The 14325-nt window shown below is 39.5% G+C and overlaps 2 protein-coding genes across 2 annotated transcripts in view; both read left to right on the top strand.

Annotated features, from left to right (window-relative positions):
• The first annotated feature begins 476 nt into the window (after window positions 1-476).
• On the top strand, window positions 477-4799 carry snrpa (small nuclear ribonucleoprotein polypeptide A). The gene is made up of 7 exons (XM_059331369.1): window positions 477-541; window positions 1227-1307; window positions 1427-1599; window positions 1814-1990; window positions 2874-3050; window positions 4062-4150; window positions 4231-4799. The coding sequence occupies exons 2-7, from the start codon at window positions 1235-1237 to the stop codon at window positions 4388-4390; spliced, it is 849 nt and encodes a 282-aa protein (XP_059187352.1). The 5' UTR covers window positions 477-541; window positions 1227-1234; the 3' UTR covers window positions 4391-4799.
• A 7752-nt stretch (window positions 4800-12551) lies between these two features.
• Window positions 12552-14325, top strand: part of LOC131970187 (protein jagged-1b) — a 68209-nt gene continuing 66435 nt past the window's right edge. The window contains exon 1 of the mRNA XM_059331513.1: window positions 12552-13334. Coding sequence (XP_059187496.1) covers window positions 13176-13334 — 159 coding nt within the window. The 5' untranslated portion in view covers window positions 12552-13175. The remainder of the gene's footprint in view (window positions 13335-14325) is intronic.

The raw sequence follows: 14325 nt of genomic DNA, 5'->3' as shown, positions 1-14325 counted from the left end.
TCACATTCTGTGACCTGAGCTATCAAATTTGTCACTCTCTTTATATTTAGTCCTTTTTAAAAAAAATCCAAATGTGTGGTTTGACATGGGATGTGTCATGAACATTAATGACACTTTGAAGTAACATTAATGCTCATGATACTTGTCATGTCATGTTTCTGACAGGCTTGTGTGACTCTTATGTAGACACCTTCAAAATAAAGTGTTACCATATCTTGCTTACGTCAAAAAGGCATGTTCAAAAAATTCCCTAAGTCATTTATTTCTCTTAAGTTACATTATTTACATACAGTGTTATTACTATGCCAATAGCCATCCTTTGTTAAATCCTTTTTGAGTGAAATTATCAATAAATGTCATATGTTACACTTTTGGTGAAGTTTTTTGTGTTTCTTGCAAAAAAAAAAATGAGTTAGGCGACTATTTTAACAGGGTGACGATAATTTAGTGAAACACCGGAAGTGGCCCACTGTGTTCTGTGTTAACGCGAGAACAGAGGACGGGATTTGTGAAGGCCGGGATTTTCATTCATCGCTTCGAGGTGAGTTCGTCTTTGTCGATCACTTTAATCATTATTTTACTGATTAGATATATTTGTAAACGTATGTGTGGTCTCAGGATACAGTTGGACGTTTTTGTAGAAATTAGGGGCACCAGGCTCTCGCGATAAGTAGATCTAAAATAAAGAATGTTAGCTGTAGCTAATTGTTAGCTTCTAAGCTAACGTTCACTCCACGTTATTGCAGGTGGTGGGGGTTGTTTGCTAGCTTTAGCTTGCTAGCTTCTTAGTAGTTAAACCTCTGAAGTGCAGGAGATTTTGGTTCAAATTTGTCAACTTCCTATGCATTAATTTCTGTTTCTGTGTAGCATTTTTTTAGTCTGCCCTTAGATCACAGGCATGGCTCCTTTTTCTCCACATAGATTTGGCTATCAATCACATTTTTTCATTCATACACACAAAAACAGCAGAGAAAATAATAAATAATAAAACTACAAAACAGTCTATTTGCACGTAAATTTTGGTGTAGAAACATAAATGGTACAGTGTGAAAGCCCCTATGATTGCACTTTCAACTGGCTTTCTCAGCTTGTCTACATATATAAATAAAGTTATTACTGTAAATAAAACGTATTTTCAATAAATAGATGGACTCCAGAGGGTTAATCAATAATAGTTCTTCTAACTGGTTTAAAGGGAATCCTTCAAGTGTTTTTCTTACCTGCAGGTTAGAAGATGGCCACTCCAGATGTGCGGCTTAATCATACAATCTACATCAACAACTTGAACGAGAAAATAAAGAAAGATGGTAAGTTAATCATCACCGTCTAGCCCTCAGTCTTTGCATTAAGCTAAATTATCAGATCACACCGACGATCCCTGTAATCAAACTGGTTGATTCTCACATTTTGTTTTGTGTTTCTGCAGAGCTGAAAAAGTCGCTGTACGCCATCTTCTCACAGTTTGGACAGATTTTGGACATCTTGGTCGCACGAAACCTGAAGATGAAGGGTCAGGCCTTTGTCATTTTTAAAGAAGTTAACAGCGCTTCCAATGCTTTGAGATCCATGCAGGGCTTTCCTTTCTACGACAAACCCATGGTAGGTTAATCACAGAATGAATGCCAGATCAACGTGAAGCTAAACGGAGTAGAAGATGGCAAAGACGCGATTAACACAGCATTTATTATATTATTTCTACTCATACATTGCACCTCATATCTTACACCTTTTATTTTTTTTTACTACTTTTAAACTAATTTTATACCGCTTTTGAGATGCATTGTGATCTTAACTCATTTGTCTTGTCCTACAGCGCATCCAGTACGCCAAGATGGACTCTGACATCATCGCTAAAATGAAGGGGACTTATGTGGAGCGTGACCGTAAAAAAGAGAAGAAGAAGGTCAAAGGAGCCGATGCAGGCGGAGCTAAGAAGGGTGTACCGGGAGCAGCTGCCCCCATGGTTGCTGGGGTACCGGCTGCCATGCCTGTAAGTAGGGATGTAGGTGTATTATTGTTAATCAGTTGGTGGAATTAATGTCGACAGGAAAACACTTGACACATCTGTTTCATGTGACAGTTTTGTAGGAGAGAGACAAGTAGATCAAAAGTTGCAAGCAAACTGTCTTACTTGCAAAATAGTTATTTGCAACGTTTCTGTTGGCAGCAGAATTTGTAAAATGTATCAAGTAATCACTAGTGGCCATGAGTAAATATAAACAACGCAGCAAACTATTGTGAAATCCAGGTTATTTGGCTTTCAGTTGCATTGTTCAGGTTGAAAATTGCAACTGAAATCCAAATAACCTGGATTTTACAGGTTAAGATTTTGTATTTTCCTACTTTTTTTTTAAGCTGCTGAAACTAAAAATATGAAATCAAAACATTGTAAATGATCAAAGGAAACGTAATTGGAGCAAGGCTAAAAGAGGCAAAAGTTTTTCTTACTTGCCACCACTGGTCATGGTCACAGGTCAGATAGACAAAAGTTAGACACTGGATTATCGTGTCACAAACTGAATTAGCTTGAGATCATTGATGGTGTGAGGATGGACAAATGGTGGCATTTATATCTTTAAAGTGTTGTATTTTAACATTATTTCGTGTTGTGTCTTAGTACTGTGACTTTACTTTTGCTGTTCTGTGTTGTATTCTGTTTTAAGAGTGTGAAACTTTGTTGTTGCTGTTTGAAAGGCTTGTTTGTGTTAGATTTGTTATTTGTTCCTGCCCAGGGACGACAGAGGAAATTTAGCTCCTAGCTAATTCTGGTACGGCTGAGAGCCATGCACTGTCCCTGTTAAATAAATGAAATGAGGAATTAGTTGCAGTAACAGCTGCTGACCCACTCGTGACTGTTGTTCTCTCCTCTCCAGGGAATGCCTCCCATGAGCCAGGCTCCTCGTATGATGCACATGCCGGGCCAGCCTCCTTACATGCCCCCTCCTGGCATGATGCCTCCTCCGGGGATGGCTCCTGGTCAGATGCCCCCTGGTGCCATGCCTCCTGGCCAGATGATGCCCGGACAGATGCCTGGACAGATGCCCCAGCAGGTAGTGTGTTCTGTTCATTTTTAACCCATTGAGGCCTAAAACACCTGGAAAAACATGCCTGTAAAACCTCTGGGCGATTTTGAAAGAACCCCCTAAAACCTGAAGTTTTTCTGGTAATTCAACAGAAGATTTTTCAGCCTCTGTAGCAGATAGAAATGAAGTTCTAAAAGTATTTGAGAGCTTATACCAGCGGCTTTCATAAGAAGTTGAGTTTATTTGTCCAAACCAAGTTTTTAAAAAAATCAACAAACTCAGCAAATGTTACATTTGTCTGAATAAAAAATCCTATGTATAATACTAATACATGCCCATTAGCAAAATGCAAACATGATATGACCATTGGAAGAAATAGACATAGTTCTCATTACCCTACTGTAATAAAAAAAAAAAATTATCATAATGATAATAATACATTTTATATATTGCACTTTTCAGGGTACTCAACGACGCATAAAGTAATATAAGACATAAACAGTCATGATTTCTTATCATCATCACAATCAATTATTATTATCAATATTAATATATTATTAATAATATTATTATTATTATCTCCAGATGGCCACAAATCTGTCTGTTCTTTGGTGAAAATATGTCGTCTAACAACATATTCCTCATCCATAAATGCCGTTCGATTGGTTCCGAGGGTTCAAAGTCCGAATCAGCAATAAAATCATCGGTGCTGTTTTCATCAGATCTCTTCCGTCACTTCCTGCTGAGCTCCTCCGCTATAGTCGTCTTCCTCCATGATTTAAAGTCCCATGTTGCATTGCGACACTCCCGCATGTATTCTGATGCATTTCATTGGCCAAGAGACCGAAAATAGGTGGAAAAAAATACAAATACTACAAAATGACATATCCGCTGTCCCGGCCTTAATGGTAGAGTGACGCAACAGCGCTCCCGGCTTTAATGGTAGAAATGCGGTAATGCTTTCCCGGCGTCAATGGGTTAACAAATGCTGTTTTGTCCTGATTGTGTTCTGAACTCTGCTGTCTTTTCTCCTCACAGGTCGCAGAAAATCCTCCCAATCACATCCTCTTCCTCACCAACCTGCCGGAGGAGACCAACGAGCTCATGCTCTCGATGCTCTTCAACCAGTCAGTAACGTCTCTGAAGCTTCTCTCTTTGGTTTTTGTATTGTTGAATGCCACACCTGACTGTGTGTTTGTGTGTTCAGGTTTCCCGGGTTCAAAGAGGTCCGTCTGGTCCCGGGCCGCCACGACATCGCCTTTGTGGAGTTTGAGAACGAAGTGCAGGCCGGCGCCGCTCGAGACGCACTACAAGGCTTCAAGATCACACAAGCCAACGCCATGAAGATCTCCTTCGCTAAGAAATAACACCTCAATACTGGTCTTTTTTAAAATGTACAGCAGTGACCTGAACTTTTTTAATGAAATTTATGTTGATCAGTGCAACATACACTTTCTTTTTTTTTTCCAACCTTGGTCCAGGATTACATGTAAGTATATGAATTGTCAACTAGCATCAAGTTGTTCTGTGTTTCATCTTTCCACACTGACAGAACTCTTGACTTTAATAGAAGTCAACAGTCAAAATGATGGGTAAATTCTTCATCTTATTGATCAGTATCAGTCCTTGTTGACTTCTAGTCAAATCCACGAGCAACTTGATGTGTTTCTGTATTTTTTTATCTGTTTTTCATGAAGCATTGCACCCAGGGTCTGCTCTGCCAGACATTGTACCTGGAGCTTTTTTCTTTTCATAATTAAAATCTGTTTTCTTTGAGCCAGTGATCTGCCTCACTTCTTTATATTATGTTGTAGTGAGAGTTGGTCTCAGACCAATAGATGGAGCTACTAACCTTCTTTCTTCTGCCTCTCATGTTGAGCTGTGTGCACAGAGGAAGGGGAGGATGATCTAAACACAAAGTGTAAATTGTTTTTTTTTTTTTTTTCAGGAACCCATCTGAAAACAAATTCTTACTTTTTGTGCCCATTATTAATTTCTGCCTCTTCCCTCGTCATGAAATTTGGTGAAATATTCATCCATAATCTGTATTGCATGGATGATATGAAAGACTGGACTATGTGGGTCCACTTTATCAATCCGGATACGCAACTTGATATAAAATCTTTAAAATTACCAGGATTTAAGATTCAAGTGTAAACCATTTAAATACAACAACGAATTGGTAAAAAATATTCCAGTATATAATCTATATAGTATATAAACATTGACTTGAAAGGTCTGGAACAATAACTGATCCAGCTGTCTGAGATGCTATCGGCCCCATGTTTTATCCATTTTTTCATCTTTTTGTTTTAGGCTAAACAGATCTGATCTTTAAAACAAATCTAGCTGCACATGACTGCCACAATTACTAAGGAAAAAAATACAGGAGGTATTTGAAATATAAATTTGAGTAAATTTTGCAGATTTTCAGCCTTTGTTTCATCATAAAATACATTTGTTCTAGATATGAATGAATACTTTATTTCAGTTACAAAAAACAAATCAAAGACAACAAAATAAAATGTTTTTTACAAAAGGATCCATCAGACAGCAACCAAAAAGGAACAGGCTGAAGCCCCACTAAAGGCTTATTTTTGCCTCTCCTCTACCATTTACATGCATATACATTACATTATATACATTACATTAACTGAATAATTCACATTGTTCCAAAACACATGATAGCTTAAACTGAAAAATCAAATTCAATCAAATTTCATTGTAACCCTTGATAATTTTAGATTTTAAAGTCTTCCCTGAAAACTAACAGAGTTACACATCTTTATTTCATCATTTAGTCCATAATTCCATAATTTTACACCCAAAACTCACACACATCTGTATTTGAGATTAGTAAATATTTTCCTTTCTTTTTAGGGATTTTATAAAGGTCATGTTTTTTACATCACTTATGTGTTACGTTAATGACTCAACTGTGTTGAGTTGCATGCTTGGTTCATTTGTTTTTCTTGTTTTTCACTAAATACACCTGAACACCTCAGGCATATCAGATAACACTGCAACAAACAACGTGTTGAACATAAATGTTTCTTGTTTTTGTGTGATTGAAGCTTGCATGTCACAGTCTCTCCTGCTATACACGGCTTCAGTTCCCTTTTGGACAATTGGTTGATTATTGTAGCTCAAAACTAAAATGTAGGGAGGAAGAGAAGGGCATGGACGTGATGCAACAGAAGTCCTTGGCTGGACTCAATCTCAATACTGCGGCCTTCCACATTCTCTACAAAACTGATAAATTCAAACAAAATTGGATTCTTTGGCCTCAGGAAAAAATGAAATGTTCTATTAGTCCTGTATTTATTAGAAAGTAGTCCAACTCTAATCACATTGTTCAGAGCATTATAGGTCTCCATACAAACCATCACATCCCTCCTGCTGCTGCAGTAAACCATTTGGAGAATTCATTTAATCGTGATTGGCCAAAAGATATTTTCTATCTTCCTCTGGCCTCTGTGCCTTTGAGACGGATTACTTATTTGAAAAATCAATTAGATTATATAACTTACTGGCTGCTCTTGAGCCATCATACTTCTTTTTTTTGTATTTATTTGTATTGTTTCCCTCATCCGTCTCTGTTATGAGGTTTAATTTATTTTCAAATTAACTTTTGAATTTAATTCAAGAACCAGAAACTTGTATCTTGTAACTGGAGCTGATCGACTGACACTGAATTAATGTCTAATGATTATGAGTTTATTTCTTCAATGCCTTGGATCACACCTTTAGCATTAGTGCTGCTGTGTGCAGAAATACTAATTCTACTTTATTAGAAAAAATCAGTGAATGTAAAGAATACTCATTTGATGCATGTGGACCAAAACAGCTGAAAGTCTTCAGTGGCGTTTTGTATTTTAGGCACTGAAGGAAGCAGAGCTCAGATCCTTTTCTTCGGTAAAAGTACCAAAGAAATACTGAATATACAACTAGAACAGAAAGCATTTTTGGCAAAACCATAATACCTATCATTGATCTGACTTCACTTTGAGTGTCCTGAATTCTTCCTGAACGTGTACATATGTTTTTTTTTTAAGAAAAATGAAAAAAATAGCTTTGTTAGAGCGATCTAAAAAAACTGTTCCATCTTCCTTTTTTTAGAAATCTCCCTGCATTTTTAATATGGGAGCCAATGAGGCTGTTGGTGGTGTTGGTGGATCATCTGTGCGTCCTACGCCCAAACTATAACTCTGACAGCTTTACCAGAGGATTGTGAGTGAGAAGACTAATTTTCCTACATTTCTATGTATAAATTATTTCTGTAGAGTGGAATTTGCGGCCTGGAGCGCAGTTTTCAAATTTATTTTTTGACAGTTTCTTCTCTCCCTCTACACTCTGAGCGATGACATCACACACTCTGACACAAACATTCCGTGCAATACACACCCATTATAATCTCAGAATTTCTCCAAAAATGATCATGGTCATTGAACAGGGACTGATAAAAAAACTATATGACCTATCGAAACGTGGATTAATACACCGATACACAAGACGTGTGTCTACTGTTTAAAGTTTAAATGGAGTCTCTAGGTGAAATTATGCCGGAGAAGTAGACGTTTAAAAATCTCCAATTGTTCTTTTTTGCTCATTTTTTGTCGGCCGTCCCATTCATTTCAATGCAAAATTTTGGGCAGTTTTTTGCGACTTACGTAAAAAAAAATTCGTATTCTGTAGAGAAAAGTAATAGCACACCGATCCCGATCAAACCGCACGTTTTGATATATAATCTGTCCTGCAACTCTTCAAGATGTAGGACTAATAGCTTCGCCCCGAGCACTGGTCCCTACAGCTATTGCTGTATGGGACCAGTGCTTGGTGCGATTGCCCCGAGGCCCTAATTAAAAGAGCTGTAATCAGAAGTATCAAAAGTAAAAGTGCTCATTTGGAAGGCAGAATGCCCCCAACCTGTTATATAACTATAATATTTACTGAACCTTGAACATACAAGCAGCCTTTTAATGTTATACCACTTGTAAAGCTGCAATTGGTACCAAAAACCAAACCAAAAACCTTGAAAACATGAATCTTAATGTGTTTTCAAGGTTTGAAAGGTGCTTGCATTCAGAATCAAGGGCGAGGAACCGCTTAAAATTTAAGTTGCATAAGATGCCAAGTCTACGTCCATGGTACTGCAACATGTTCTCTCAATTTTAAGGCCAAGCTGGAGGACACTGCATCTTGTTCTTCCATTTAAGGGCCATCATTAATGTCATGCATTTAGATTTCTTCACTTGGAGGGCACTGGGAGCAGTCTCTCCCAATCATCTCCTGGAGTACTACTTGTCCTGCATGTTTTAGATCCCTCTCCCTGCTCAAACACGGCTGATTAAAAATATTCAACTCATCATGAACTCTTGATAACGAGTGGTACTTAAAGAGAGGTTCTGGAAACACTGACCCAAAGGACACTGCATCTCATTTATCCACCACTTTTGCTACATTTTTTTTCAAACATGGGGGCACCAAGGAGGGGGCGAAGAGAAGTATAAAGAACAGTATTCTTTGTGATTTGGAGTAAAAGTATAAAGTGACATAAAGTTTAATTACTCAAATACAAGTACCTTAATTGTGGTAATGTCTCATTTTATACAGACTGTATGTAAGTAATCTGTTTTTTTTTTACAAATATGTAATGAATGCACATATAGATAATTGTCTGGAGTTTGCCAATTAGTAAATGCCTGCTGTATGTGTTGCAGCTCATCCTACACACACACACACACACACACACATTCTTGTACTTCTATCTTTGTGAGGGCCCTCATTGGAACAGTGAATTCCCTTGCAAGGTTATAATAGTTTTGGATTTTTCATTAGTTTTAGTTTTAATTTTGTTGTGAATTTTTGTTTTCAAATTCAGTTAGTTTTAATGAGTTTTTAGAGTGAGTTTGCTATATATACATATATATATTTTTAAATGCTTTAGTTTTAGTTTAGTTTTTATTAGTTTTATTTTTTTGTAATGTGGTATTTGTTGGGTGGGAGATTAAAAGAGGTCACAGTAAATTTGGCCTTTATTTCCTTTGCTTTATCCATCTTCATTATGTATGAAAAAAATTGACAAAAACGAAAGTGAAGGACATTTTCACAATAATTTTAGTTAGTTTTGTAACCACACAATACAGTTTCAGTTAATTATCATTATCATGTAACCTTTAACCCTTAAAACAAAGTCTGAAATCTCAAAAAAGCCTTTAAAGAAGTGAGGACCGGCCGAAATGTCCTCACTCTGTTGGTCAAAAACGTGTTCCGGTCCTCACAATGTAGGAAGTACAAGAACACACACTGTAGTAATTACAGGCCAATAAGGAGCAGCACCTCCTCCTCAAAGGCTGGATTCATGAGTGTGGGGCGGAGTGATGTGTGAATTAGGCCTGAAAAGCTTAATTTAGACTCACTATTAACTGTGCCGGCACACACAGGGCCTCCCTGTTGTGGACTTAAACTGTGCCCTGAGTAATTGTCTTCAGGTCAGCCCAACAGTGTACACAGAAATGCACATTCTTCTGTAGTTTCCCAAGCCTTTCCACACTCCCTTATTTTGCCTTGAGAAAGCGCTGACCTTAGCCACCAGGGCGCCGTGTGTGTGTGTGTGTGTGTCAGTGATTTTGTGTGTGTGTGTGTGTGTCGCATGCTCTTGGCAACACGCCTACTGCCTTCCCATTCACCAACACAGTGATCTTTCAGTTGCAGGGACTGAAAGGCAACTTCTACTTATCAGGCGGGTGATGTGTGGGAGTTGTGTCTGTGTTGTGGTGAAAAGTAACTAAGTACATTTACTTCAGTACGACTTTGAGCTACTTGCACTTTAATTAAGTATTTCCACTTTCTGCTACTTCCCCTCCAATACATTTTTGAAGCAAATATTGTACTTTTTTTCTTTCTTGACAGCTTTAGTTCTTTGCAGATTTAGATTGCTAGTACAAGATATAAATTTCGTATCTGTTTCTGTTTATTTCGGTCAATACATGTCATCAAAACAAACCAGAAAAAAAAAAACATTGATCAAAGTAAACAACATTTAAACAGAGAGAGAAAATTGATAATAGACATTTGGACCGAAAAGGCTGAAGCATAGCTTATTACGCCTTATTACCCTGTTACAACTCAAGTAAATTGAAAAATAAGAAATGTACAATCTGTTATTTATTATTATTATTATTTAAATCAACTAATAAAAAGTAACATTAGCTTCCCTTTTACCAGCTGCAACCAGTGGTGTGTCCAGGCTTTTGACTGAGGAGGCCCAGGTTGATTAAGGGGGGGCACCAGATATGATGGAAGAGCACCATGACATAGTGGCCAAACAGTGGAATTACAATCTCCAGGTCCGTCACGTGATGCCGTTGGGCATTAGACTTACACTGCAGAGAGAGAGTCTATAATAAATAGACAATTTGTTTTTGAACGTCACAGCCTCGGACAGCCACAATATAAAGTAGCAGCAAAATTTTAATAAATGAGCCACATGTCATAGCTGAGGATATTATGATGGCCAATTAGTCCCTATACCTGGACACAAACACCACTGGCTGCTACATTAAAGTGATGAACGTGTTAATGCATTAATAATTAAAATCAAGTAAGATATGTGATTCTGAAATGTCTTTAAGAAATATGCATTAATACGTGATATTTGCTACAGCTGTATGCTGCTGAAAAAAACTTGAATTTGTCTTCGTAAAAGGTGTAGGAACACCTGATCTGAAGGCATTAAAAACATAACGTACAGTCAATATTGAACATTTCACTCAATTTTACAGTTTCACTGAAAAGTGAACAAGCTGATACAAAAAAAGAAAAGAAAGTTAAGGTACTTTAACAAGGTTTAGGGTACTAAAGGGGAAAGTGTCTGTGAAGAAGTAAACACTTTAATATCTGATGGAGTAGAAATACTCAGTGAACAGAGCACTATGGGGTCATGTGCAACAAAACTTTCCAGCCAGAATCAAACACTGGACAAATCATTTGCATGGTGGATATTAACCTTTATTTACGTTGTTGCAGCAGAGGAAAACAGGACTGAAAAAACTTGCTTGTCTGTCATGGATTTTCTAATTATAGAATAGACTAGAATAGAATTATTTATTGTCATTGCACAAAAATACAACGAAATTGGATGTCAGTCCTCTTGGTGCTTATAAACTAAAAATGAATAAATAAAGGCAAATAGAGTCTAACATAATACAAGACAAACTAAAACATACTTGTCTAGCTATTCACAGACAATTATCTTCTGTAGAAGTCCTGCATATTAACAGTCTGCCAGAAGCTCAGATGTGACCATTAGGTGGTGCCAGACACAAGACTTCCCTTCAGGTGAGAAGGTTGCAGGTTTCTCTGGTGACTCTTCTTCAGGTGAAGCCCACCACAGCAGCTTCTGAGCAGATCATTGATGTCTGCTTGTTTCCGGATCTGTTGGTTAGAATGCAGCTCGTGTTTGGAGGTCACTGCTCCGCTATGCAAATCACCCCTCTGCTCCTTAAGAGCCCTCTGTTCTGCTCCGGGGGGTCACTGCGGAGCGCCAGGCCGCGGAAACACCAGCGGTTGTCAGGGAAGCTCTTGAGCAACAAGCCCAGTGGAGGAGGGAGGCAGCATCTCATTAGATCTCCCTCCGATTAAGAAGGAACATTGTGTGGAGGTCCTGGATGCAACAAGACGAGCTGTGGAAGTCAGATGTGGAAAATATGCCATGGGACCGGTGCCAGTTGTCAAAGATGCCTTTACACTCTACAGTTCTCTTTTATATTTAATGCGCTCACCCGGTTAGTATTTATTGCAGCCGGCGGCACCATTAAACAGCAGCATGTGCTCACAGCATACAGGCCGGCAGCTGTCAGAGCAAGTTGAATCATAAATGTCAGCAAGATGATCACATTTAGTAAGAAATCAATGTGCAGGTGTGAAATACGCGCGTTAAGGCACCTGTGCCACATATGCCATGCGCAATCACCAAGAAGAGACCCCTCTCCAAAGGGACCAAATGTCTCCGTTTTTGTTTTTGTTTTTGTTTTTTCCAATACATTTATGAATAACTGCAATGTCACCAACCGTAGCAGAGCGGTATTTTAATTATGGAGGGCTTCCGGCTTCAAGCGCCTATAGAAACTTCCCCATTCAGAGGCCACCCGAGCCTGCGACACACTGTGAAAAGCTGTTAATTGGCACGACGGAGCTTTGAAGCTGAAACTGGAGAAGAGGAACCAGCGAGGTACTACAAAAGGTAGCGAGGAAACAGAAAACCCAAAGAGGAGAAGTGAAACGCATTCATGATAATCCCATGCGTAAATGTGACATAGCCTACTTAGAGGGGGAAAGTTTGGGTTGGTCCGCAGGTTGCGCAAAGTGTAAAGAGAAAGAGAGAGAGAGAGAGAAAGGGATGAGCGCATTAGTGCGCGCTGGGAACCATCCGGACAAGAGCAGAAAGACGGATATTCCCTGCCTCAGGACACACCCTCCATGCTCTCTCTCTCCCCCCTCATTGTTTCCCACACTGACTGTCGCCGCCGGACTTCGTATCGGGTTAACAAACCACCAACCAGCCGCTTAGATGAGAAGAGCGCAATCATTCCGCTGGAGAGACGCAACTTTGGTGCCAGCTTTCACGCACACATGACAAAGTAGCATATACGTTCTTAGGTTTCCTTTTTTCATTTTTTTTTGTGTGTGAGAGGATCAGGCTTGGAGAGAGACAGAAGAAGAGAGAGAGTGTGAGCTAATTGGGATGAGAGTTCAAGTCAAGTGAGCCGGCAGATTGGACCTTTAAAGCCTCTTAACTAACGCAGGTGGAGGGAGGAAACCAGCGCGGGGGCAGTGTGTTTATGTGCCGTGTGTGGGTGTTTGTGTGCATGTGTCATTCCCAGTGGGAACCCACCCTGGACACAGCGACAAGGGGCTGATCAGGTGTGTGTTTGGGTCGTGGGGTGGTGGTGGATAAATCGAGCGGAGACAGAGAGGTAGTTATGGTTTCTGTGACCTGGACGCGATGAAGTGGCTCTGCGGGAGTTTCAGGGTTTAAGACCGGAGAGGAGGAGAGCTGGGCGGACGGACGGACGCAGGGAGGGAGAAGGAGGAGGGGGACACCACCACCGCCAGTGCGCACAACACGGTCCCCGAGCCCCTGACGCAGGGATGGAGAGCACAAGAGCGCACCGGATAACTCGGCTGGATCCAAGAAACGGGAGCGGAAAGATCACCAGGAAGCCCGGCATGAGCAGGGAGCCACGCCGCGGACACCTCCACCTGCAGCGGACTGTGATTTTTCTCGTCGCGCTCACGATACAACCGCAGGTAAGCCACCGATTAAGTGCTATTTCTGGCGACATGCACTTAAACCCCCGCAGCGGACTTTTAACTATGCTCCAGTCTGTGTTCCTCATCACAGCTGCGTGAAAACAGTCAATAATGGAGTCCACACACACTGTCCCTTCCCTCTTTGTGCTGCTGCCCTCATTCTGCTCCTACATGGCGCTGTGCCCACCTGTTGTTTCAGTCTATTAACCCACGCAACAGAGAACTACTGTGGTCCTGTTTTTAGAAGCATGGCATGCAGATATTACAGTAAAAATATGTATTGGGATAAAAATATTTAAGAAAAATCCTATTTTTTTTAGCATAATAAATGAGTCACTCTTTATTGTGCCACTGTTTGATGCCAAACAAAGACTATAATGAGGCGGACAACACACAATTTAAGCATAATAATTGGTTACATTTGCCAGCACATGATTTATTTTGGGGATTTTAGTATTAAATAAAATCCAAAATTGTTTTTGAAGGACTGTTATGATCCCCATCGAGATAATGGAGGATAAATAACATCTTAATTACGCACCACACCCCCTCTGTTAGGCGTACTACTAATTCACTGCTTAATCAAGAAATGACTGCATCTGCATTTCTCTGCTTCTCTATTTTTAGCACATTTGTCTGCTCATGTTTTGTCTATTTTTTTATTTTTTACATTATCTGCAATTCTCAGCCACTTTCTCACTCTCTCTTGTCCCCTTTGTCTTTATATCTCATTGCTGCATGACTGAAGACTTTATTTTGTGTGTTATACTGCTTTATAAAAGCATTATCACTGCAATAACTTGTATAAATGATTCAGACAAGCTGCTTCTGGCATTGTGGGCACTATTTTGGCAGCATGGAATGCTTAGGACTCAATGCCAACTTAATAATGGGGCACAAAGGTGAAAAACCACAAAATATTTCTCCCTTTTTTTGCCCTGCGAGCTGTCAAGCAGCTGCTGGTCTGATCAGGATGCCAATGATGTGT

This window comes from Centropristis striata, chromosome 4 (assembly GCF_030273125.1).
Source record: "Centropristis striata isolate RG_2023a ecotype Rhode Island chromosome 4, C.striata_1.0, whole genome shotgun sequence".
NCBI classification, from domain to species: domain Eukaryota; kingdom Metazoa; phylum Chordata; class Actinopteri; order Perciformes; family Serranidae; genus Centropristis; species Centropristis striata.
The sequence above is the reverse complement of the archived record's forward strand: the minus strand, read 5'-3'. Positions and strand labels throughout refer to the sequence as shown.

Bases quoted from the DNA above. Each gene is read 5' to 3' on its own strand.
- snrpa (XM_059331369.1), top strand. From the start codon at position 1,235: ATGGCCACTCCAGATGTGCGGCTTAATCATACAATCTACATCAACAAC. The intron at 1,600-1,813 runs GTAGGTTAATCA...CTTGTCCTACAG, and splicing joins CTTTCTACGACAAACCCATG to CGCATCCAGTACGCCAAGAT. The intron at 1,991-2,873 runs GTAAGTAGGGAT...TCTCCTCTCCAG, and splicing joins GGGTACCGGCTGCCATGCCT to GGAATGCCTCCCATGAGCCA.